We start from the raw sequence: 23,946 nt of genomic DNA on the forward strand, positions 1-23,946 counted from the left end.
TTTGGGGGAAATGGTCGCTTTCTACTTGATGTGCTATACCAAATGTTTCGATGCTGGAGAATAATTTGTCACTTACTATAGAGTAGTCAATTATAGAGTGTTCCCTGCCGCTCAGATATGTGACGGCGGCCGGCCTATCCCCCTTTGTGTTGCCATTCAGGATTGACAGGCCGTAATCATAGATCCTTTGCATGACCTTAATGAGTGACAGCAGGATCACGTGTTTTTCTTTTTGTGACTTCCTGTCCGGATGGATATGCAAGTTAAGTATTATCATTTTCCACGGTTCTGTCCCCGGTGATGGGTGTTCGATGTTTCTGGTCACTTGGACCCACTTCAGGCCCACATCTATCTACTCAGATACCCATTTATATTTATAGGTTACGTATGTCGATATTCCGCCGCGGGGATGGCCATGCGTGGAAAAGCTTTCTGCATATATTTGATGTTATTTGAAGCCTAGAATTGGAGTAGATTGTAATTTCCATGACTCCTGGATCAAAATTATATCTTGGCCTAGAAAGAAGGCTTGGGTTTCGTAATCATGGGCCATTTCTCGAAAGCCGTGCACGTTCCACGAGCAGATTGCAACTGTAGATTTCTTTGTTAGATTCTGGGGGGGCGTCTCGTTCCGCAGTGTTGCGGAGGGGTTTAAGTCTGGGTTAGGTAGCTTTCTTGCTCAGGACGTTAGGTATCCAAGACCAGTCCGTTCTGTATGCGTGATGGAGACCAGTTGTTTGTAGATTGCGACTTGCGCTTGTGGGCTCTGGCGTGGAGGCCCGGGCGCCACGTAGACAAGAGATGTGTTGACCTCTGCTCTCTTTCCCCTTTATTTGGTCACGTGTATTAAATTGTAAGGGATATGGGTACCTCGGACGCGTGTATCGCATTATGGATATTCCCCATATTTCAAACTGAGGTGTTGCAAGGTATATCCTTTCTACCAGGTACTTTGAGGCCCAAGTTGTAACTGTTTCTTCTATGGCCGCATTGTTTATGTTTTGTTGGAATTCGACAGAGTAAAGGTCCTGGGAAGTAATTTCTTTTAGGTCCGGTGCTTCGTTAAACAGTTTTAACAAATTGCCTCGGTTCAGAATGTCCTGTGTCCCCCTTGTTGGATATTCGGGGATAAATGTTAATTTTAGGTAATATGAATCTGAATTTTTGCTTAGCTCATTATGTATTGATCCTGCTTTACGAGAAGACAGGTTGTGAGATTGAATCCTGTCACAACCGGGGTGGGTTGATTGTTCTTCTTGCTCTTTCTGTACTTCCACGATTGTGGTTTTATTTTTCTGGGTTGGGGCTGTGTTTGTTAACTTCGCTTGGGCCGTACTTTGCTCCCTTTGCAATAGAGAACATTTGCGATCCTTATCCAGGACAGTGATTCGCATGGGGGTTGGCACAGATTTGGTTTCGAATACTGCTGCTGGACCACAAGATTTGTATACATTTCTTTCAGATGTTGCGGATGGTTGTTGCTCGATAATTTTTTTTAGAGCAGGGTTAGAGCCCTCTTTGTGGCTGTATTTTGTGCCCAAACTGTTTTTTACCAGGGCTGGTGTCGGCCCGTGTTGCTCACAAACTCCATATTCGCCTGCTTGTGTTGGCTTCGTTTTTTCACTTCCCAGCACTTGCGATTGCTGGTTCAAACTTGTGTCCATTTAACTGTTGTCACCTATGGGTGGAGATGGGCTGGGATTGACTCCTGTCCTGGGGCCTTCGCCCCTTGTGGTATTCGATAGATTTAATTTATCAAGTGGGTCTGCAGAAGTGTCCTCGCCTGCTGTCGACCCATTCAAAGGATTGGATTTGTTTTCGTGATGGGTTTTTGTTTTAAATATGGGGAAGATTTTGTCCGGATCTACGTTTGGTCGTTTCTTGTACTTGAGCCTGGCCTTCCTTGCCCTTTTCCTTTCTCTCTTTGTTGGTTTGTCCTCGGTAATGGATTGGTGGGTAGGTTGTATTTTTTCAGTGTCTGAGTCTGTTTTCCCTGGACCGCATACCTTTGATGGTTGATCTCGGTCCGTTGTTTGTTTGCTTGTTGTGGGGCCAATAATAGGCTTTTGCTTGGGTGTTTGTGGTTTCTCTGGAGTATGCATAGTTTCTATCGCCTGACTGTGACCGCGTGATTGTTTTACCTCCCCTAGGATGTCTATCAAGATGGCCGGGAGGCTTGCTAGCTTTTCAATAATACTTCCACATCCGCAGTTTCGTTTTTGATTACTCCCGCTTGTGTTTGGATCTAATTTCCCTTGATTTGATAAGAGCGTTGATAGGGAGTCCAGTTTTGCATTATACCCGAGATGTGCCCAGCCACTAGTGTGATAAGGTCGATCTGGACTTCCATTTTATTGGATTGGTAGTTCAGCACCCTTATTGCTTGCTCTAGAGTGCTTAACAGAGATTGGGTCCATGACGTGGAGGGCTCGTCTTTTTCGATTTTGCTCAGGTCCTTGGGTTCTAGGTCCGACGTGCTCCCCGATGAAATTGTGATTGGCACAGAATGGCGGGGGTGTGGTTGGTTTGCCTGCATAAACATGGTGTCGTTTATGCATGCTTTTGTTGGTCTCTTTAGACCCTGTCTTGAGGATCTGGTCGTGCTAATTAGTAACTGTCTTCAACGGGGACGAGCGTGGGCTAAGGTAAGAACTTGTCGTGGTCGGCGGGGATGCAAACAGAGTAGACTGGTGTAGACAGATGTAGAGAGTGCGTGGCTGTACGTAGCTGTGCGGGCGGCCCAGCCGGCTATCGGGGGGTAGGAGAAAGGGTGCGGCCAGTCGTACAAGTCATGTGTGTGCGCCCCAAGATAACAAGAATTACGATGCACACTTGCCTCTCCTTACCACGTTGCCCTAGGCGGCCTTCCTTGGCTCGGTACACATGCTCCCCCGGACTCTCTCGGGCACTCAGAGCTCTGGGTACTCTGGCTCTCTGGGCCCCGTCTCCTAGCTCCTGGCTCCTTGTGCTCCTGGCTCTCAGCGGGCTCCCAGAGCACTTCCGCCGCTTGTCTCCTCTGCTCACCGCTGCATCCCCTCTCCTCTTTTGCTGTGGCGTGTGGGGGAGGCGTAGGCGGCACACTGCGCCCAGCGCTCCTAAACCCCCACTAGGCAGATACTCACCCTGCCCAGCCTCTCTGCAGCTCTGCAGCACGGCTTGCTGGGTCCCGCTCTGTGACTCCTTTATTAATCCCTGCTTGTTAGTCACTGCTTGCCGCAGCCCACACTGCCCGTCGGCCCGGCTGCGCAACACAACACCGCAGCACCCGGCTAAGAACTAATGGGGCACGAGGCTCGGAGGAAGCGTTTGGAAAAATGGGAGCGAGTGCGGATCTCCTCCGTCAGCACCCCAGCGGCTCCCAGTGTTCTCTGCAACAGGCTGCGGCTCTGTTTGCTGTGGGTTTTCCGGCCGCGGCGTCTGCTAGCACCCGGTGTCTGCCTTGCCTCGGCAGCGGTGTAGCATGCAGGCTGCTGGCTACGTTGATTGTCCAGCCGTGTCAGCTAGCCCCCGGCTTCTTCCCCTGCTGCAGTCTGCTACGGTCCGCGGTCTCAGCTTGCTCCTCGCTCTCAGCTTGCTACTCCTCTTCCTTGCCGAATACTTGATGAGGAGGTGGAGCCTATCTTACCATGGAAGCAATGTGTTAAACTGGAAGTAGCATCTGTTATTTCACAATTGGGAAAGAAAATTGTATCACATCTTGCCTGAGGTTTACATTGGAGAAGCAGGAAACGTGCACACCACAATTATGAGAAATCATTGAAGATCACATAACATGTAATTGAAAAGGACATGTCTACCCCTTCTGTCAACTTGGTGCTGGCATTTTGGTGACAGTAGTTATGTTTGATCTTGCTATAAATGACAAAATGTTTTAATTTACGTGAAGGTGTTGTGCAGCTTTTCTTATGTGTTTCGTGAGTTGTGTAACACCGTAAGAGGAGGCCAGCATGTTCGATGCACCAATAAATATTTTTGGCTTAGATGGATGGATTATAAGTTTCGCAACATCCCGAAGTGAGGCTTTGAAAACAAGTTTAGGACCCCCATATCAATGAAAAACATGGTGAAAATGAACCATCCTATAATAGCAGATGAACAGTTAAGAAGGTGTGGGCACTAGCTAGAGTTGTAACCCTTTGTAGTAGAGGTAACAAAAGCACTACTGGGATTAAAACTGGGTCCTAATGCAGAAGATCCAGTTCCTCCAAGGGAAATCTGCAAGGTGCACAGAATATTTTTCAGAGGAATTTGTTTTTCTTAAGGCCTAAGGAAATCACATCTTTCTCAGGGAAGGATTCGTGCTAGAGGTATACAAGTTTAGATTCAAGGACCCTTGAATACAAAGCTGGACAATTCGGAGAAAGAGAAGGAAGGAGGTTATGGCTTTATTTCCACATGTGTGTTGACATGAGGGACAGAAATGTCAATATGTGGGTAGAGTGTCAACCCCTACCTAATACTGTCAGATCAGGTAGGTCTCCACACTGATCCTAGAAACTTCAAATTTTACCCCCATAACACCTGGGGGTATTTCGGTTCTATTGTCTTTTCGGCCACCTTTTGTAGTGGTGAGTTTCCAAAGCATCATATAGATTTTCAGCTATTATAAAAAGCTTTATTTTTAAGATGATGTTCTTGTTTGTGGACAGAATCGCCATTTACAGCTGTTGAGCAGTACAAGGGTAACATATGTAGTGATTTACCGGGAAGATTTGATGTTTCTACAACACCCAATCTCGACAATACATGCCAATACCATAGGTTTGTGAGACACTCTGTCTTGGGAAGTTGAGAGAAAGAGACAATTGCTGTATTTGTTTCAATGGCAGAGGGTCATAGAAACATTGTTTTGTTGCGAAGCTGAAGGTGCTAACCCGTTTTTAGATGAGTAACTGCAGTTTTTGTGGTGCTTACTTTTGGTGCCCAACAGAGGCTCCCAATCTCGTCTATACTTTCAGATGCAAAGGGGAGGAGTGTACTAAGCCTCTATTGCCCGATGGGTACCAAGATTAGTAGGACATGATTTTGGGAACAAATATATGCCAAGACTGAGAAATGTAATCAAAACAGGTTTCCTAATGAGTCACTTATTCAATCAATATATTGGGAGGGAGACAGACACAAGAGCCCGTGTATTACAGAGAGGGATCCCTTTTGGAAGATGGTTTTGCCCAAAAAAGCAAATTATGAGCAACTGAGTGCAGCTAATTTCTTGGGAATTATTATTATTATTTTTTAAAGAATGGTAGTGAAACATATGAACAGCAATGTGCTCCCGAGAACACTGTCATTGTTTCATCAACTATGTAGGCACTCCGCCCCTAATCCATCCTCCAGAGTAGAACCATACATTTCCTAGAAAGTCTTTCCCAAGAAAGTCTTTCCCAAATCCAGTACAACGGATTGTTTTTAACAATGGCTCAGCATCTGGTTTCAAATCTTACCAAACTATGGACCTTATTTAGATCGCGTAGGATGGTTATACTCGGTCACAACGTGATGGACAACCCATCCACCTAATTATAATCTCTATAGGATATAATGGGATCGTAATACAGTGGGCGGGATATACGTTACGATTATGAAGGAATATTCCCCTCGGCCAAGATCTAAATCAGGCCCTATACGTTGATCCTCGTCCCCAGATCCCGGGTAACAGGGCAGCCTGCATTTTGATCTTCAGCTCTTGTTTGGATTTAGGCTTCACTACATTGCAATTAATAGAAATGTCTTTCACATGAAACAGAAAATCTTCAAGGCAGCATTGCACCGCAGTAAAATTCTAATTTCTATTAGCTCCAGACCATGTAAAGGAGCACAATGAAAATAAAAGGTGGTGTTGTAACATTTTAACCTAGATATTAAAATATCAGGAATTAAAGCATAAACCAAACAAGTGTACGATGGATCAGGAGACCGAGCAAAGAGAAAGCCAGAGAAAACATAGCACAATATGCAGTTACATGGTTAAATATATATATATATATTTTTAAACGGCACTTGCAAAATAGCGGATTTACTGTTTTTTTATTTAAAATGCTAATTTCTTTGGAAGAGCCAGTTCTCAATGAACATGTTTTCTTCAACTACAAGTTATCTCCATTTCTCTTGTGTTTGCAAGAATAATTTGTTTGTGCATTCTATGGACAACATTGTATTCTATAAAAATACTCATTTTGAAAAGTATGATATTCTAGATAAATAAAAAGTTTTGTTAGTAAAAATGCCACATTGGTGCATGTTTGGCAAAAGGTCTTAGATGTTGCAAGGCACTACGAAGTGCCCAAATGAGATAATTATTGCATCCAACATAATCCAACAATGAGGTGTTCGGAATTTATTGCGTACAACAGTTATCGCCTATCCGATCTTGGGTTTAGCTCTGAAAAAGTGCTGTGCTCCAAAATCCATGTCCCTGTACGTTCTGTGTGTTTTTCACTCATTGAATTCCACAAGTATGACCTGTTACAATTTAGTGAGGGACAGGACTTTACCACACCAGTTCTTACTGAGTGAGGTTATTATCCCACCATGTGAAACCACAATCTCTGCTCGAAAAGGGATCAAACTTTACTCAGCCACTCAAAAATAGGACTGTAGAGAGAACAAAAAGACACTTGTGGTTCCATTGGAGTCAATGACCGTGCAAAGTGGTGGCAGTGCATCCAGTACTTTTGGGTTCTGCTTGGTTGGAGTGATTCGACTTCTGATCCTACCCAGCCGGAAGACGTCCTTTTGAGTCAAATGTAACACAAATTTAGGAAGATTATGACCACGAGACAGTTTCTCGGAGCTAAGATAGTTTGGTAAACACAAAGAAAGTCCTTTACACATATATTTTCTCTGTATCGCCAATTCAGGAAACAGGTAACTCATCCTAAAGCTTCCTGTTTGAAGAACGAGCTCCTTAAGGTTGTATTTGGTGCTTCACCAACAAAACATTTATTGTATGCACTGTCTGCTTAGTTCTCTAATAAAAAAGGGACAGCAGTAGTCCAGTTCCCCACACATCTGTAGGCAGACCTCATGGTGTGTGTTCTTTATGCAGGAGATGGAGGAGTTGACACACTAAAGAAATGAGTCTGAACACAGACTAGTTTCAGATCAGGTTAGGGCTCTAAACAAAGTATAGTGGACCATAATAGCGACACCAGACTGCACAGTTCAAAGGTCTCAAACATTACTGGAACTACTATGCAGCATACAGGAACATGGTAACATGCTTATCGGTAGAGATTATCGCTAGGAGTGTCGCACACGGGCCCAGTAAGTTAGAAAGGGTTTGCTGTAGCAGTGCAGCTTTTTGATGTTTGCCTATGAAGGGGATTCTAGATCAGGGCACATTCAAACATGCTTTAATAAATGTCATTACTAATCTATGCCACATACTGGCTTTACTTGGAAGCTGTATAGAGGTCATAGCCAACCAGCTCTGCCTGACTGCTAGTAAGTAGTAACTCAAGTCGGTAAAGTTGCAGAAATGGATTCCCAAATTGCACAGTTTTCTAGGAATTGACAAGATGTCATTATTAGATTGCATTGTCAGTACTAAAGAGTATCACAAACATGTTTCAGCTTTGTTGTGCCTTCTTGGCAAGGTGTGCCTCGAGCCCTATGGCAGAGCGTGCTCAAGAGGGCCATGTAAGCAGACTAAAGCCACACACAGCAACAGTTAGGATAGCAGTGATGGTTGGAAATGGTTCACCTACATTCATGCCATCAGACCTGATTCATGTAGGAAACTCACAATTTTTAAAGCAAAAGAGACTTTACTTCAGATTTCCTCCGCCTAAAATTGCCTCTACGACAATGTAAGTAAATAGGGAAAGAAGTTTCCCTAATAATTTTTTAAAAGCCTCCCATTTAAAAATACGAGCATGTGTGCAATCAGTTTGTGCCACAGGTAATTAGTCTGGGAGCATCTCATGAGATCATGTTTTACCTCGTCCGTTCCACTAAATGTCCTTTTGGGGTAGTAGCAAGTCTAATGCAAATATGGTTGCCTGGGACGGTCCGGGGTCAACCCAGATGAGCAATAACCCGATACAATGGATGCACCAATGGCTCTTATCCAACATGTTTCTTTTGGCATACGAGAAAAGGTATCCAGTTTGAAAAAACAAATCTGATCAGGTGGTTATTAAGTAACAATCTCTAAAGGGACCAAAAAGAAACAATGTTAAATCAAGCACAACTTTGCTAGTCCTGAAAATGTAATGAATGTTTTAAAAAAAACACAAGTCACAGTACTTCGGAGCCATTTGCTGACTGGTTATAATCATACTTTATATGTTTGGTGACCTCATGTGCAGTACCTGCTCATTGTTCATTAGGGGTTTTTAATTATTAGACCGTCCAACCACCCAACGACTGCAAGCTATCACAAAAGATGACATTTTGATGATTGACGAGAGTCTACATGTATGTAAAGCAGCGAATGTTTTGGGGCAATCAAAGAGAGTGAGAACTTCATGACATCAGGATTTCGCTGCAATATTGCAAGGGCGAATAACAAAGTTCCCAAGCTCTTGATCCACAGGCCACACTGAAAATCACATTGAGATGGTATCCATTTCTTCCTCTGCCAGGTGAGGGACTTAGTCAAGGGGCAAAAGGAGGAATCAGCTTCAGTAATCAGCAATTTGATTTAGCACATACATGGACACCAAATCAGCTACAGCAGCTGCTCAAGGCACATTAACAGTCCATATTCGCATTACCCAGGGCCAGGTGGGGCAGGAAAGGGAATATCTTTATGTATTAGCAGTATCTCGGCATACTACAGAGCGCTATCTGTGCTGCGCGGCTGAAAACCTTCTCTCCGGAGACTGTTCATATCGAAGCGAGTCATTACCTCACAACGCACCAGTAGAACATCATCTTTAACATAGGCCCTTTGTTTCAGCACTTGCAGGTGCATGAAAGTCACGTAGCCAAAGCCTTTTGGGTTCCGATGCATGGTTGGTCGCTGGAATGCCAGAAGCTCAGGTTTAGTGTCCATCACTTCTTCCAAGTTCTGCCTTAAGGGTCCATCTGACTGATCAAGAATTGATAAGCGTATAGTGCCCTGGAATGGCCAAGGAAGATGGCTATCGTATTCACCCTGCATGGCATGCACAAAGAGAGATATGTAGTTAGCACAGCGCTGGACATTAGGCAACTGAATATGGAGGCGTAAGCAGAGTTTGTAGCCAGGCTTTCCAGTGTAGAATCCAGGACTGTGAATGACCACTGGCCGCTCTTCCTCTTGGGCTTTCAGATGCATACCAAAATTCTCAATTCTCCAGACATAAATGCCATTGCACTGTTGTGCCTCTAAGTCCTCCACCCTATTCTTCGTGCTGATGAGAGTGCGTTTGAGGTCTGCCACTTGGGTACTCTGTGTCTCCATTTTTGCAATCAACTCTCGGATTTGGTGGTCCTGCCTCACAAGTCGGCTTTCTAGTTGCTGAATGGTTTCCCGGACATTATGCGCGCCTGGCATGCAATCTCTCGGTGAGGACGAGGCAGAGGGATGGAACGGGCTTATGACGGAAAGCCCTGGCTCCGAGGGCAGAGACACTGGTGTTGTGGAGTGTGACAGGTTTGATAAGCTTAAACCACGCAGTGCCTTTGCCATCATTCGCATGTGGAGCGTTGTAAATTCTTGATTATGGCGTGCCTCTTGATTCCGCTGCATCTAAGGATGAAAGAAAAAGATAAACTGAACACTAGTCATTTGAAACAGATAAGAGGCCTGTCTCAGATATTCGCACCCTAGTTTCTTTCCAGGCAGCATGTTTTGCTCATTCCCAGTAAATCCCCAACACTTCTAAATCGGGAAGAGGGCACCTAAGCCAACAATAAACAAGATAAAGTTAATAGCATGATCACTTGGAAACCTGTCTTAAATGGAGAACTCTAGACACAATTTGTTTTGTAGTATCCCTTGACATATGATCTACCCAAGATTTTAGGGAGGGTGATATATACCCTACAAGATGTAAGGGACCTTTCTAGAAGGAGAGATTTTGGTATCTGGTTTTAATGTGGAGCCCCCATATTATACTCACAGTGATAGAATAAGCACATATGTAGCAGTGATTGCTACACTACTAGGAGCATAATTTAAGGCAATAGTAAGGATGGTCCCCACACGCCCCTAAAAATGTATCATGCAGTGCTCTTCACTGCTTCATTAAACGTTTTCTGAAGGCCAAGATTGTAGCTCACGCTTGCTTAATGTCAGCACAAAAGATGCAATGGAAATTTGTATTACGAAAAGGACGCACGGCCACTAGGCACTAAACTTGATTAACTGCTTACACTTCATGGGATGAGATGAATGGATGGACATTGAAAGGATCCAGCCATTAGCGATCAATGTCAAAGTTTGTGCACTTAACAGAAATAAAAGATTCCAAAGCTTAGAGTAATCTAATTAAAATGTTGACAACATTTACAAAATGTATTTCTGTACCTTTTCAGCGCATCCAAATACACTGAATAAGCAGTCAATAGGAGCGAGAGGACACTCTGTAGCATAATGGCCTGGCATCTGAAATGAGAAATTCAAATAGTGCACATTTTTTATCATCCATAGACATACAACATGCTTAAGAACAAACTAAATAGCAGAGCATTAACATGCAGAACTATGGATCAGAACGAGTAAATATTTGAGTTACGTCAAACTCAACTACCTGTACATACACTACTAAGAAAGTGTGCACACCTCCTGTTTCTGTACTCAGCCTTATACAAGGACCCACTCTCCTAATATTTACAAGAGTTTGAATGCCTACCAAATGGAAGGATCATTAAATGGGGAACATTCATGACTGGCACTTTGAAGGCAGCAAACCTAGCTAAACGTGTCCAATCATGACCTGTTTCATTGGATGAAACCCACACAAGAGTCGGGACTTTAGTGGTGTGTTTTTGGCAACTTGTAGGAAGCCATGCCATGTTGCCCGCCCCTCGTAACATAACCACAGACTTGGAAGGGTGGCTTCATGTACCCTGGGGAGGGGGGCTGTGTTATTAATATAATATGTGGATTAGATTTCTTGTCCATTAAATGTAATAGTGATTTGAAATGGAATACGCTTAAAACACAGATATAAAAACAACTGCATGTAACAGTTTATATAAAAACAATTGCATTTAGCAGGTTAATTACTTTACAATTCAAGGATAAAATAATTCAATTACTATTAGCATTAAAGATAGGGCCACAGCTCATACAACTTTGATTCTAAAATTAAGAAATACTCAAATGCCTGTTTTTTATCACAAGTTTAAGACACCGTTTACATTCTGCAGTGGGATATAAAAGTATGAAGTGAGCTACATTGTGTGGAAAACATTGTTCATACTCACAAACAGATTACATCATGCAAGAATTTAAATAATAGTGATTCTGGAAAGCGCCACGATGAAACAGCAACAACTGACTGAGCCAATTTAACAAACAGACAGTCAAACCAGATACGTTTTTCACAGTATTATAATAACTCAAGATATTCTAGGAGCAAAATAAGCCTAAACTGTGAATAAAGATTTCTACTTAGCCAATTGCCTTAAGCTATACTTGTTTACATATACTGGAATGCCATCTATTATTTCTTCAAAATCAAAAGTTCATTTCATTATTTGACAAATAATATTTTATTCAGATTTCCGATAATTTGTGATACCCAGTAGCAGATTTTTCAAACACTCTGCGACTAAACTGCTGTTTTGGATTGAGCAGACTCGATGCTCAGGAGGATAAACCCGAAACAGCGTCAAATCCAGAACCACTCCAATGAAGGGGAGCTTCTGAGAGGGACTCAGGTGTGACTTCGGCACGTTGATGGAGAACCCCAGCAACTGCAGGAGGTTGGCCGTAGTCTGAAGGTGGTTGACGACTGCCTGGGGCGAGGCCGCCTTCAACTACCAGTCGTTGAGGTAGGGGAAGACCGACACCTCTGACCTGCGCAGGTGAGCTGCAACCACCGCCATCACCTTTGTGACCACCCGAGGGGCACTGTTAAGGCCGTAGGGGAGCACAGCAAACTGAAAATGCTCCTGGCCCACCATGAACCGCAGGTAACGCCGGTGGGCCGGCTGGACGGGGATGTGAAAATAAGCACCCTGCAAGTCCAACGCTACCATCCAGTCTCCAGGAACGAGGGCAGCCAGGACCTGAGCCAGAGACCGCATTTTGAATTTCTCCTTCCGGAGCAATCGATTCACGTCCCTGAGGTCCAAGATGGGCCACAGGGTCCACTTGTCCTTCTTGGGGACCAGAAAGTAGTGGGAATAACAACCACTCCCTACTTCCTGCCAAGGAACACAATTGATGGCCCCCTTGGCCAAGAAATGAAATGAAATGAAATGAAAATGCATTTTGTAAAGCGCGAATTGCTGCCCTGAGGCGTCCAAGCGCTGAGAAAGAAAAAGGTGCTAGCTGAAGAGGCTCATGAGTCGAAGGAAATTAGGTTCTATTTGTTGAACAAAAAAGTTTTTAATTGTTTGCGGAAGGAAGGAAAATTGTGGTTGGACCTCAGATGGAGAGGGAGTGAGTTCCACATCTTGGCCACATTATGGGAAAATGACCGGCCTCCTACTCTTGATTTCCTTATTTTGGGGACTGAGGCAAAGAAGGAATGGGAAGAACGCAACTGTTTTCTCGGGTGATATGGAATAATTAGGGAATGATTGATACTGGGCCTGTTTTCCAAAAGGCCCATTGCGCAACGCACAAGGATTTGAAGTTAATTCTCTCTCTCTGACAGGAAGACAGTGGAGGCTCCTCAGTCCAGGCTTGGCTGAGAGCCTACGGGGAAGCTGGAGCAGTGTGCGCGCAGTACAATTTTGAATTAACTGGAGTTTCTGAAGGGTGTAGGCAGGGGCTCCCAGGTACAAAGCATTGCCAAAATCGAGGCAAGATTGAATCAAGCCTTGAATCACAGTTTGTTTGGCTTCAAAAGGCAGGAGGGGCAAGATGTTCTTAAGGAGTCTAAGAAGGCCGAAGCAGGTGGCAGACAAAGCCTGGCTTTCAAATGTCAGGGACTTATCCAACCATACCCCAAGACTTTTTATGGTGTCTTTAGGGGCTGGTGGCAGACCCAGACAAGGGGGCCATATAGAGTCAATTGTACCTGGTGCAGAGCGGCCGAGGAGCATCAGCTCAGTTTTTTCTCCGTTGAGCTTGAGACATGACAAGGTCATCCAATTCTTCACTTCCTCTAAACAGCCTGCTAGATCAGTCTTTGCTAGTGTGTCGTCTCCCTGAGCGAGAGAGACCACCAACTGAGTATCGTCCACATAGGTAATGATCTTAATACCAAAAGAGCAGACGATCTCAGCCAGTGGTCTCATATAAACGTTAAATAACGTAGGGCTTAAAGATGAGCCCTGTGGAACTCCACATCCTAGAGGTTTGCAAAAGGAGATTGTATCTCCTTCAAAAACTTGAAGAGATCTATCGCTCAAGAAAGATTTGAGCCAGGTTAACGCCCTGCCTGATACACCCAGGCTGAAAAGTCGCTGCAATAGAATTTTGTGATGTACCGTGTCAAATGCAGCGCTTAGATCGAAGAGGATGACTGCCACCGATCCCCCTCGATCTAGGACCTCTCTGGTTTCCTCCATCACAGCAAGCAGGGCAGTTTCTGTCCCGTGCTTGGGGCGGAAACCCGTCTGGGTAACATCAAGTAGGTGGTTGCTCTCGAGAAATAGTGTTAGATGCCCATTGATGTATTTCTCCAGGATTTTGCTCATCCAGGGGAGCAGAGAAATAGGACAGTAGTTGCTAAGATTGGTGGCGTCCAAATTAGGCTTTTTCAAAAGTGCTTGTTTCCATTTAGGCGGTACAATGCCTGAGGAGATGGATGCATTAAGTACATCGAGCATGGCACAAAGAATAGTGTGGGTGGCATCGACCAAAGTGCGGAGGGGGGGGGGGAGGATAACAGGGAGAGCCTGATTTTACTTGCAACATAAAGGGGGCAAGTGATTCTGGATTTAACAGGGGAAACTGATCCAGGATAGGTGATAGATGACACCTAGTGTCCTGAGAGAAAGGAAAAGGAGCTTCAATGTGGATGTTCAAATCCAGATCAGGAAATGATGAGTATATTAGGTAGATTTTTTTGGGAGAAAAACTCTGCCAGTTCGTTGCAGCGGGCTTGTACATTATAATTGGCTGGGGAGATTTGGGGAAGCTTAGTGAGGCTTTTCACAATTTGGTATATTTCTTTGGGTTTGGAGCTTGCCGCGGAGATTTTACTGGTGTAATATGCAGATTGCGCCGTCTTTATCTCCTGTTTGTAGAGTCTTATGAGCCTCTCTGTACCTAGTTTGTCTGATGTGGCAAACTCCAGCCGCCATTTTCTCTCCAGTTGTTTACACTATCGTTTCTTTTCCCTTAGCTCTGCTGAGTACCAGGGGGCAGTGTTCCTGGATCGTTTTACGATGATTTTACGAGAAGGGAGTGTAGCATTGAGGGAGTTCAGAATCCAGTCATTGAAATTCTCATTGGCGAATATGGGCTCCTGATTAATGGATGGTCTGAACAGTTCTAAATCCTTGGTCCATTGTTCTAGCGTAAGCTTGGACCAATTCCGTGTTTTTCGTAATACCGGGGTTGAGGAGGGGAGTTTTTGGATCTCCCAATTAAGAGGGATCAATAAATGATCAGTCCAAGAGAGATAGATAGGAGAGCCCACCTTAAAGTTGACGCAATTGCTGAACACAGTGTCCAGAAGATGGCCCTTGGTGTGGGTGGGGGAAAGGACGAGTTGGTCCAGTTGTAGTGCAGAGAGGCCAGCTATCAGTTCTAGGGCGGTGCCATCGGCGGTATTATCAAAATGAATATTAAAATCACCCAGCAGCGTAAAGTTGGATGGGGTGGTTGCTAGATCGGCAACTACAGAGGGCAAAGACGTGTGAAACTGTTTTAAAGGTCCCGGGGGGGGTATATGAGTGCCCCTGAGAAGCTGGCATTGGGAGAGAACTCTAAAGTGAAGGACATACTTTCACAGTCTAAAATAGGGTCAGAGGTGCAGCGGCAAGAGTAGTGATTTTTATAGATCACTGCCAAACCGCCTCCTTTCCCATGAGGACGGTCGTTCCTTACAATCTGATAGCCCTGCACAAGGTCGGGTTTCGAGAATGGCTTTAACCAGGTTTCAGTGAAGAAAATTGCATCTGGTGTAAGTTCGTCCAGCAGTAGTGCAATTACTGTGCGGTGTTTCGGTAAAAATCTACAGTTAAGAAGATACATTTTGAGTTCCTGCTGTTCTTCCTTATTAAACGTGGATTTGATCTTAACATTGCATTGGGGACAGGAGATAGGCAGGTCTAGCGGTCTAGCGGGTGACAAGAGTGGTGGCACGAGGGTTGTACATAAGGTCTTAGCTTGAGGAGTGAGTTAGAACTATAATACCTGAGATGTCCAGGAACAGATGTAGGGGTTGTGGCCCCTGGCCCCGGCCAGCCGCGGATGGGCGCAGACGGGCTTGCCTTGGGCGCGCCTTCGGCGCGCCCGCTGCGCGTACGGCGGGGAATGCTCATTATATGCTGAGAGGAGGGAGAGTCCCAGCAACTATGCCGGCAACCCGGTCTTACCCCCAATATGGTGGCTGTAGGGGACGTAGTGAAGGAAGGACAGGTAGGTTGTGTAAATTTAAAAGCAAGTAATGACAATTTTTAAAAGGAATATTGTGACCGCACCTATTTCTCCCGGCTTTCCCCCTCAGGAGATAGTGACCAGCTTCTAACAGCGCGCGTGGTTATGAGCGCGTTTTATAGTCAGTGCAAATATGCAAGGGAGGTCCCAGCAACTATGCCGGCAACCCGGTCTTACCCCCAATATGGCGGCGGTTTCACTCCCCCAAACAGCACCTAGTCGGGTGTAGGGGACGTAGTGAAGGAAGGACAGGTAGGTTGTGCAAATTTAAAAGCAAGTAATGACAATTTTTAAAAGAAATATTGTGACCACACCTATTTCTCCCGGCTTTCCGCCTCAGGAGATAGCGACCAGTTTCTAACAGCGCGCGTGGTTATGAGCGCGTTTTATAGTCAGTGCAAGTATGCGAGGGAGGTCTCAGCAACTATGCCGGCAACCCGGTCTTACCCCCAATATGGCGGCGGTTTTACTCCCCAAAACAGCACCTAGTCGGCTGTAGGGAACGTAGTGAAAGAAGGACAGGTAGGTTGGGCAAATTTAAAAGCAAGTAATGACAATTTTTAAAAGAAATATTGTGACCACACCTATTTCTCCCGGCTTTCCGCTTCAGGAGATAGCGACCATGACTTCCTGTTGGAGAAGAGCCAAATGATTCCCCGCCATGCGGTGGCACCAGGGTGGCATGGCCGGAGGGGAGGACTGAAAGGGGAGGGAGTATCATCACCGGATGATCTGCAGCACCCACTTGTCAAATGTAATAGTACGCCAGTGGGGGAGGTGGTGGCGGATCCTGCCACCCACCGGCGTGGGGTGTTCCATAAAGCACGGATTAGGAAGGTTTGGAGGTAGAAGCAGCGGGGGCGGAGGCTGACTGACCCCCATGCTGATTCCCCGACCCACCCCTGCAGAAGCCACGGAGGCTGGTTCTGCACATGCTTGTTGAAGGAGCGTGACTGGGTGCCTCTGCATTGGCCACGAAAGGAATGAAAGCTAGGAGTGGCCGGGTTCTTTGTAGAAAGACCTAAGGACTTGTCAGTGGCCTGTGAGTCCTTAAAACGCTCCAGAGCACTGTTGGCCTTATCGCCAAACAGGGGAGTGCCGACAAAGGGCATATCCATGAGCCAACTCTGGACACCGGGAGAGAACCCAGTAGAACGCAACCAGGCGTGGCATCGCAGCGCCACATTAATAGAAATCGCCCTGCCCAACGATTCAGCGGTGTCCAAACCACACCGAATGGCAAACTTAGCCGCATCCTTACCTTCAGCAATCGCCTGAGAAAGGACAGCCTGGACCTCCTCAGGAAACTGAGGCAACACTTGAGCAACGGTATCCCACACAGCATGTGAGTAGCGGTCTTATAAGCAGACGGTGTTCACCCCAAGCTGGCCGAAGAGAACAACCGCTTACCAAACTGTTCCAGTTTCTTAGAGTCCTTATCCGGCAGAGCCGTGGGACAGGCACTCTGTGACGTCGAGGCCTGGATGAACAGACTCTCAGAAGTGGGATGAGTGGTCAGAAAGGCGGGGTCGCCAGGCTCCGGGCGGTGACGTCTGGTGACATTATTATCTACAACCAAGTGCCCAAGAGGACTTCGGGGAGGGCCTCATTGAAGGGTAGCAACAGCTCAGACGAAGTTGACTCCGTCTGGAGCACCTCAGTGAGGAGGTTAGTTTTGAGGGCCACTGTGGGGAGGTTGAGGGCCTCAGCAGCCCTACGGAGCACCATCGTGTAGGAAGCACCTTCCTCCATCGTAGGCGGGGGAGAGGCAAACCCCAGGTCAGAAGAGACATCGAGGTAGCCTGCGTCCTCCAGGTCGTCCACCCAATCCTGCTCGGAGTCACACTGCCGGGCAAGAAGGTCCTCGGACCCCTCCCAGTCCTCCTCCGCCTCTGGTGCAGGAGGAGCCGGCCACAGCGGTAGAGCCGGAGAAGGGACAAACAGCGTTGGAAATGGCGCCGTGAAAGGCACTGCGGCGGCAGAGGCGGAGCAGAGGGCGGTGCTTGGGCCAGAGTCAGCAACGCTGGACATCGTGGCGCCGGGGCCAGAGCCAATGGCGTAGGATCCTGTGGCGCCAAAGCTGGGTCCGCCAGCGGCGCCGAAGGGCAAACAGGATCTGTACACGGGACCGTGGGGCCCAAGGCGCGCCGGCGGGAGCCGAGGCCTAAACAGGCGGTCCATGGCAGCAAGAAACTCTTGCACCTGTTCAGGAGTCTCCGATGGACCCGGGTAGAGTGGGTAGGCCGCAGGACTTCCAGGCCCCTGTCCCCCTCGCATCCGAGGAGCAACGGGGGGGCAACGGAGAGCGAACACGCTTCTTCGACTTCTTTTTATGACGACGCTTACCGAAATCCGAGGGTGTAAACTTGGAGCCCGAGGAGCGAAGACTACGGTCCCGCGAGCGGTCCTGGAAACGGCCCCTAGACCCGGAGCGGCGGTGTGACGAATGCTGGATCTACAGCAATTTCCGGCACCGCTCCCTGAAGGCCTTCGGGCCATGGCTCGACAGTCCCGGCAGGCCCGAGAATCGTGATCAGTCTCCAGGTAGTAGAGGCAAACATCGTGGGGTCCGCCACAGACATATTACGGCGGCAGGCCCCACAGGACTTAAATCCAGGCATCTCTACGTGCACCAGGAGAAACAAGGGGGAGACAAAAAGCCTCAAAAAGCAGTCAAAAAGTGACTTAGGTACGTGCTCTATCCAGATCTGCGCTTGCTGGCGCGGAAAAAGAAAGAACTGACGTCAGCGCGCATGGGTGGCGCCTAAGTAGCCTCCGTGACGTCATCTCGGCGCTTATGACACCAGTGACGGACGCGGAGCCGCAGGACGCCACCTACTGAGGCGCAGGGATACTGCTAAGCAAAACTTTCCTGATCCAGTCTGACGCCTGGGGATATTTTAAGGTAAGGAAAAAACTAGTTACTTACCTGTACACTATGGTTCTCCAGTATTATCTTTCATAGATTCACATGCTTGTATCTTCCCCGTCGTCATGGTGGGAGTCTCACGCAGTATCAGAGTAAAAACTGCATAGAAAGTCCCATAAGGGACCATAATATTTGGTAGCCAAACCTCATCATTATTTGGTCCAAAACTCAGCCAATCAGCTGCCAGCCCTCACATCACACTCCCCAGCAGAGCCATCATACCTCAGATTTCCAGCGCCAAGTGAGAGCCAAGGAAATATCTAGAGATAAGAGGTCTACCTGAGTAACGGGGAGGTGGGCGGGCCGCATGTGAAACTATGAAAGATAATACTGGAGAACCATTAGTGTACAGGTAAGTAACTAGTTTTTTCTCCAGTATTGAATCTTTCATAGATTCACATGCTTGTATCAGAATAGTGAACAGTACTTGTGAAAAGGTGCGTTGCTCAGGATAGAACCTCACAGCCTCTGTGGGCTCTGCCCCTATTTTTTGTACATTAACAACCATAAGAATAAAATAATTGCTAAGATTCGGCACAAAACATGCCTATAACTAGACAGTATGCAAATAATGCAAGAACATAAACATTAAAATATATGCTAATATATATATATATATATAATTGAATATATAATTTTGACAAATACCTTACTGAAATAAATGGCGTAGAACTGCTTGTCCCACTGCTGCATCATTTCGCCATGCTGTGTCTAGACAATAGTGTCTAGTAAAAGTGTGCACATTTTTCCACGTTGCAGCCCTGCAAATGTCCGGCAGAAACACTCCTGCAAATAGGGCCGTAGAATTTGCCATCTTTCTGGTGGAATGCGCATGTACTCTGGATTGTAGAGGTTTACCCGATTTGTCATGGCACAAGGAGATAGCCGAAGAAATCCTTCTAGAAATACTAGATCTGGACAGTGCCAAACCATTTCTTGGTCCAGAAAACGCTACAAAAAGTTGGTTTGTTTTCCTGAATGAATGTAGAACTTTAAACACCTTTTGACGTCCAGGGAATGTAGAGATCTTTCCGCAGACGACGAAGGATGCCTAAAAAATGTAGGTAACACCACAGGCTCGTTGAGATGAAATACGGAGGGAACCTTAGGAATGAACTTCGGATTTGTCCTCAAGATAACCTGGTCTGGTCGAAATTGGAGAAAGGGTTCTGAAATGGAGAAGGCCTGAATTTCACTGACTCTCCTTGCTGAAGAGAGCTAATAGTAAGGCTGTTTTCCATGAAAGAAACTGTAAATCTGTTTTATGTATCGGTTCAAACGGAGACTTCATGAGCTGTAAAAGAACCGTATTAAGCTGCCAAGAGACTGTTGGACGGTGAACCGGGGAAAATACCCTGAAAAGTCCCTTGAGAAATTCTTTTATCACTCTTTGAGACCAGAGAGATGGATGGTTAGGATCCCTTCTATATCTTGAGATAGCTGCCAAATGTAGTTTTATAGAAGCTTGTGAAAGATTTGCTTTAGCCAAATGCAAAAGATATGGCAGAATTTGTTCTGAAGAGATATTAAAGGGATGAAGATTTTGAGTAGCGCACCATTGACAAAACCTCTTCCATTTAGCAGTATAGGTCTTGTTTGTAGAAATTGCCAGTGACTTTGAGAGAATACCTCTGCATTCCAGAGAAATATTTAAAGATTGGAACTCACGCTCGTGAGGTTCCATGCCAACAAATTGAGCGATTTTAAATTTGGATGGAGAATTTGGCCTTCGTTCATGGAGATCAGGTTCTGCGAGAATGGGAACTGAATCCTGGGTGTCACTGACAGCTTGAGGAGATCGGAGAACCAAGCTTGTCTCTGCCATGCTGGAGCTACGAGGAGTAAGTGGCACGGTTCTGATTTCATTTTCCGAATCACTGTTGGTATTAGAGGGAATGGAGGGAATGCATACGCGAACATCCCTGTCCAGCACATTTGAAGTGCATTGCCCCATGATCCTTTCTGATGAAACTGCTTGCGAAGTGTTTGCATTTTGAGTTGCGAATGTCCGCGAACAGATCCAGCGATGGGGTTCCCCATAGGTGAAAGACTTGGAGAAGTTGACCTTGATCTAATTTGCACTCGTGAAAAACTGTTGTTGATCTGCTGAGGGTATCTGCTCTTAAGTTGTCCATCCCTGGAACGTGCTGAACTTGCAGCGAGATGTTGTGGAGTAGTAACCACCTACAAATCTCTTGCGCTTGTTTTGAGGGTAGTTTTGACCTTGTACCCCCTTGTTTCAATAGGTAAAACATGTTAGTTGTACTGTCTGTCCTGACAAGTACTGTGGAACCTCTGATTCTGGGTAGAAATGCCTGCAATCCCAAGAACACTGCCTTTAGCTCCAGCAGGTTGATGTGAAGATGAATTTCTCTTTCTGATCAATGACCCTGAATTTAGAGGTCTTGGAGATGTGCCCCCAAGCTTGCAGCGATGCTTCTGTCATCATTACACAACTGTGACGCTGAGGTTCGAAGAGCAGACCTCTAGTTAAGTGTTGTCTGATTGTCCACCATGACAGGGCCTTTTTTACCTGAGAAGAGATAGTCACCCGATTTACGAAGGATCCTTGAGATTGAATCCATTGTTTGTCCAGAAGCTCTTGAAGAGGCCTCATGTGCAGTCTGCAATTGGGAAGTAAGGGGATACAAGAAGACATCATCCCCAATAATGATTTGTAGATTCTCACCCAAGTGAACTTTCTTGTTTGTAGATGAGAAGCTAGAGTTATTATTTTCTGAACACGGTCCTCTGAAGGATAAGCTTTTGCTTCTTTCGTGTGGAGCATGGCTCCCAGACATTGAAGAGTTTGAGATGGGAGGAGACATGACTTTTCTAGATTGACTCTCAGACCCAGATGACTGAAGATATCCATGCAACATTGTAGAGAGAGCTGGGTTTCCTGACACGAAGCACCTTTTATGAGTTAATCGTCTAGATATGGGAAGATTTGGTGACCTTGAAGCCGTAAGTGAGCTGCCACTGGCGCCATACACTTCGTAAAAACCCTCGGGGCGACTTCAGACCGAATGGTAAGATTTTGAATTGGTAGTGGCGCTCTGCCACCATGAAGCGTAGATACTTTCTGTGGTTTATATGGATCGGGATGTGAAAATAAGCATCTAAGAGGTCCAGGGATGCCATGTAGTCCTCTTTGTAAAGAAGAAGTAGTATTTCTTGCAGGTATAACATGCGAAAAGATATCTTTTTGATGAATGTGTTCAAACTTCTCAGGTCCATTACCTATCTCCATTTCCCCGTAAGTTTTATCTTTATTAGAAACAAAAAATGAAATAAAAGCCTTTCCCTTGTTAAAGATGTGGCACTTTCTCTATTGCCTCCATTTGCAAGAGAGATCAAATTTCCACTTTGAGTGCGGACAGGTGCCGTTGCTTTCTGAGAATCGGAGGTTGATTTGGAGGCTTCTGTATAAATTCTAGGGTATGGCCCTGATGAATTATGTCCAGTACCCATCTGTCTATTGTAATTGACTTACTTTCCTGATAAAATAGAGCCAGATAATGTTTTTTGGAGCTTGAACAAGTGGCGGGTGCTTTGTTAAAGTCACTGCCTTCTACTAGGCTGTTGAGATTTGCCTCTTGCCGAAGAGTTTCCTCTTGCCTGCTGATGATACGAGGTACTTGAGGATCGAAACTGCTGACCACTTGAAAACTGGCGATATCCCTGCTGATTGTAAGGCTGATATCTGCCAGATTGATATGCGGGCCTTTGATTATACTATCCTCTAGACCGTCTCCTACGAAAGGACTGTAATCTGCCCTGTTGTAGGAGAGGAGTTGGCCTAACGGCTAGGGCGCTCGACCTCGGACCTGGGGATCTGGGTTCGAGTCTCGGTAACGACGCCAAAACCTCCTGTGATTCTGGGCAAATCACTTAATCTCCCCGTGCCTAAAATGAAAGTAACTGGAAAAACGTAAAAATGTAACGTAAGTGGAAAAATATGTAAAGCGCTCTGATACCTGATTCGGTTCGGGTCTAGTTCGCGCTATATAAAACTCTGAAAAAGAAAAAAAAAAAAGGCCAATGCTCGCGACGTATCATTGTCAGCCTTGATGCCTTGAAGGGCCTCATCGTTGTGCTTTCCGAACAGATTTTCTCCCTCGAACGGCATGTCAATTATTTTCGCTTGGACTTCTGGTCTAAACGAAGTTGCTTTAAGACATCCTAGTCTTCGCAGTGCTACCGCCACTGCCATTTGTCTGAACGAAAGGGAAATAAAAAAGGATCCCTTTTTCTAGTTTTAAGAGCAGCCGGGACTAAATGAATAGTCCCCCTACTCACCCTTGTTCTATGGCGATTGTGTCAAGGAGGTCAAAATTAGGAGTGTTGCCACACAGAATAACAAATTCACAAATCTAACATAGTTTAGACAAAGTATCTTTCGGCGGTACTATGGTGCAGCAGACCCTTGATGGAGGACGGTCGTGGATAACATTCGCAGAACATACAACAATCCTGAAAATTTAAAATCAGGCAAGCATTGGATGTTAAATTACAAATAAGACTGACATCAATGCATAAAAGTGATTAATCTAATGGTGCAATAACCGTCCATCCAAGAATCTGGAAAACTATACAACACAGTACCTGAGTTATTCAGAACCTACCAGAAATTAAATCCCATACCAGAAGAACAGACACCAGCATAGATTAGTGACTGGGCAGAGACCAAAAACAGAATACCATAGTACCGCCGAAAGATACTTTTATGAAGCGAGGTATAAGATTTGACCTCCAAAACCACAGGAAATACTTTAAACACATGCCTGGGTCAGCTGGACATATTTAAAGAGTCAGCCCGAATAAGTACTACGGAACAATTGGTAGAAACTAACAAGTTTCCAGTAAGTTATTAGTAAATTCAAGCTGCAACTTGGAGTATACCCATAAAATTGTTTTTAAAAAGAAAGCATTGACCTGAAGAAGGTGACCAACGGTTTCACCGAAACGCCACGTCGACAGTTTTTCTTGCTTTTATATAAAATATGTTTTTTTTTAAATGTGGATTGAAATAATATGTACTGTAATGTATGAATAAAATGTATGAACTTGATTTTAACAATTTTGTGACAAACAAGCAGACCAAAATTCTCCTTTTACAATAAATAATACAAACTTCAAAACCTTTCTTTACCTCAGTTTTTTCTTCTTGCCAAAACTTGTACTACAACAGTTTACCATAGAATTATTCAAAAATTGTCTAAACTATGTTAGATTTGTGAATTTGTTATTCTGTGTGGCAACACTCCTAATTTTGACCTCCTTGACACAATCGCCATAGAACAAGGGTGAGTAGGGGGACTATTCATTTAGTCCCGGCTGTTATTAAAACTAGAAA

The 23,946-nt window shown here is 45.4% G+C and overlaps 1 protein-coding gene across 4 annotated transcripts in view; it reads right to left on the minus strand.

Moving 5' to 3' along the window:
• Window positions 1–6,010: 6,010 nt before the first annotated feature.
• Window positions 6,011–23,946, minus strand: part of TRAF6 (TNF receptor associated factor 6) — a 166,958-nt gene continuing 149,022 nt past the window's right edge. For 3 of the 4 annotated variants that reach the window (XM_078684333.1, XM_078684334.1, XM_078684336.1), the window contains 2 exons: window positions 10,460–10,537; window positions 6,011–9,679 (listed from right to left, as the gene is read on the minus strand). In XM_078684333.1, the coding sequence (XP_078540459.1) occupies window positions 8,780–9,679; window positions 10,460–10,537 (978 nt within the window). In that variant the 3' untranslated portion in view covers window positions 6,011–8,779. The remainder of the gene's footprint in view (window positions 9,680–10,459; window positions 10,538–23,946) is intronic. The other variant, XM_078684335.1, reaches the window with a different exon arrangement.

Source organism: Lissotriton helveticus, chromosome 3_2, assembly GCF_964261635.1.
Source record: "Lissotriton helveticus chromosome 3_2, aLisHel1.1, whole genome shotgun sequence".
Taxonomy (NCBI): domain Eukaryota; kingdom Metazoa; phylum Chordata; class Amphibia; order Caudata; family Salamandridae; genus Lissotriton; species Lissotriton helveticus.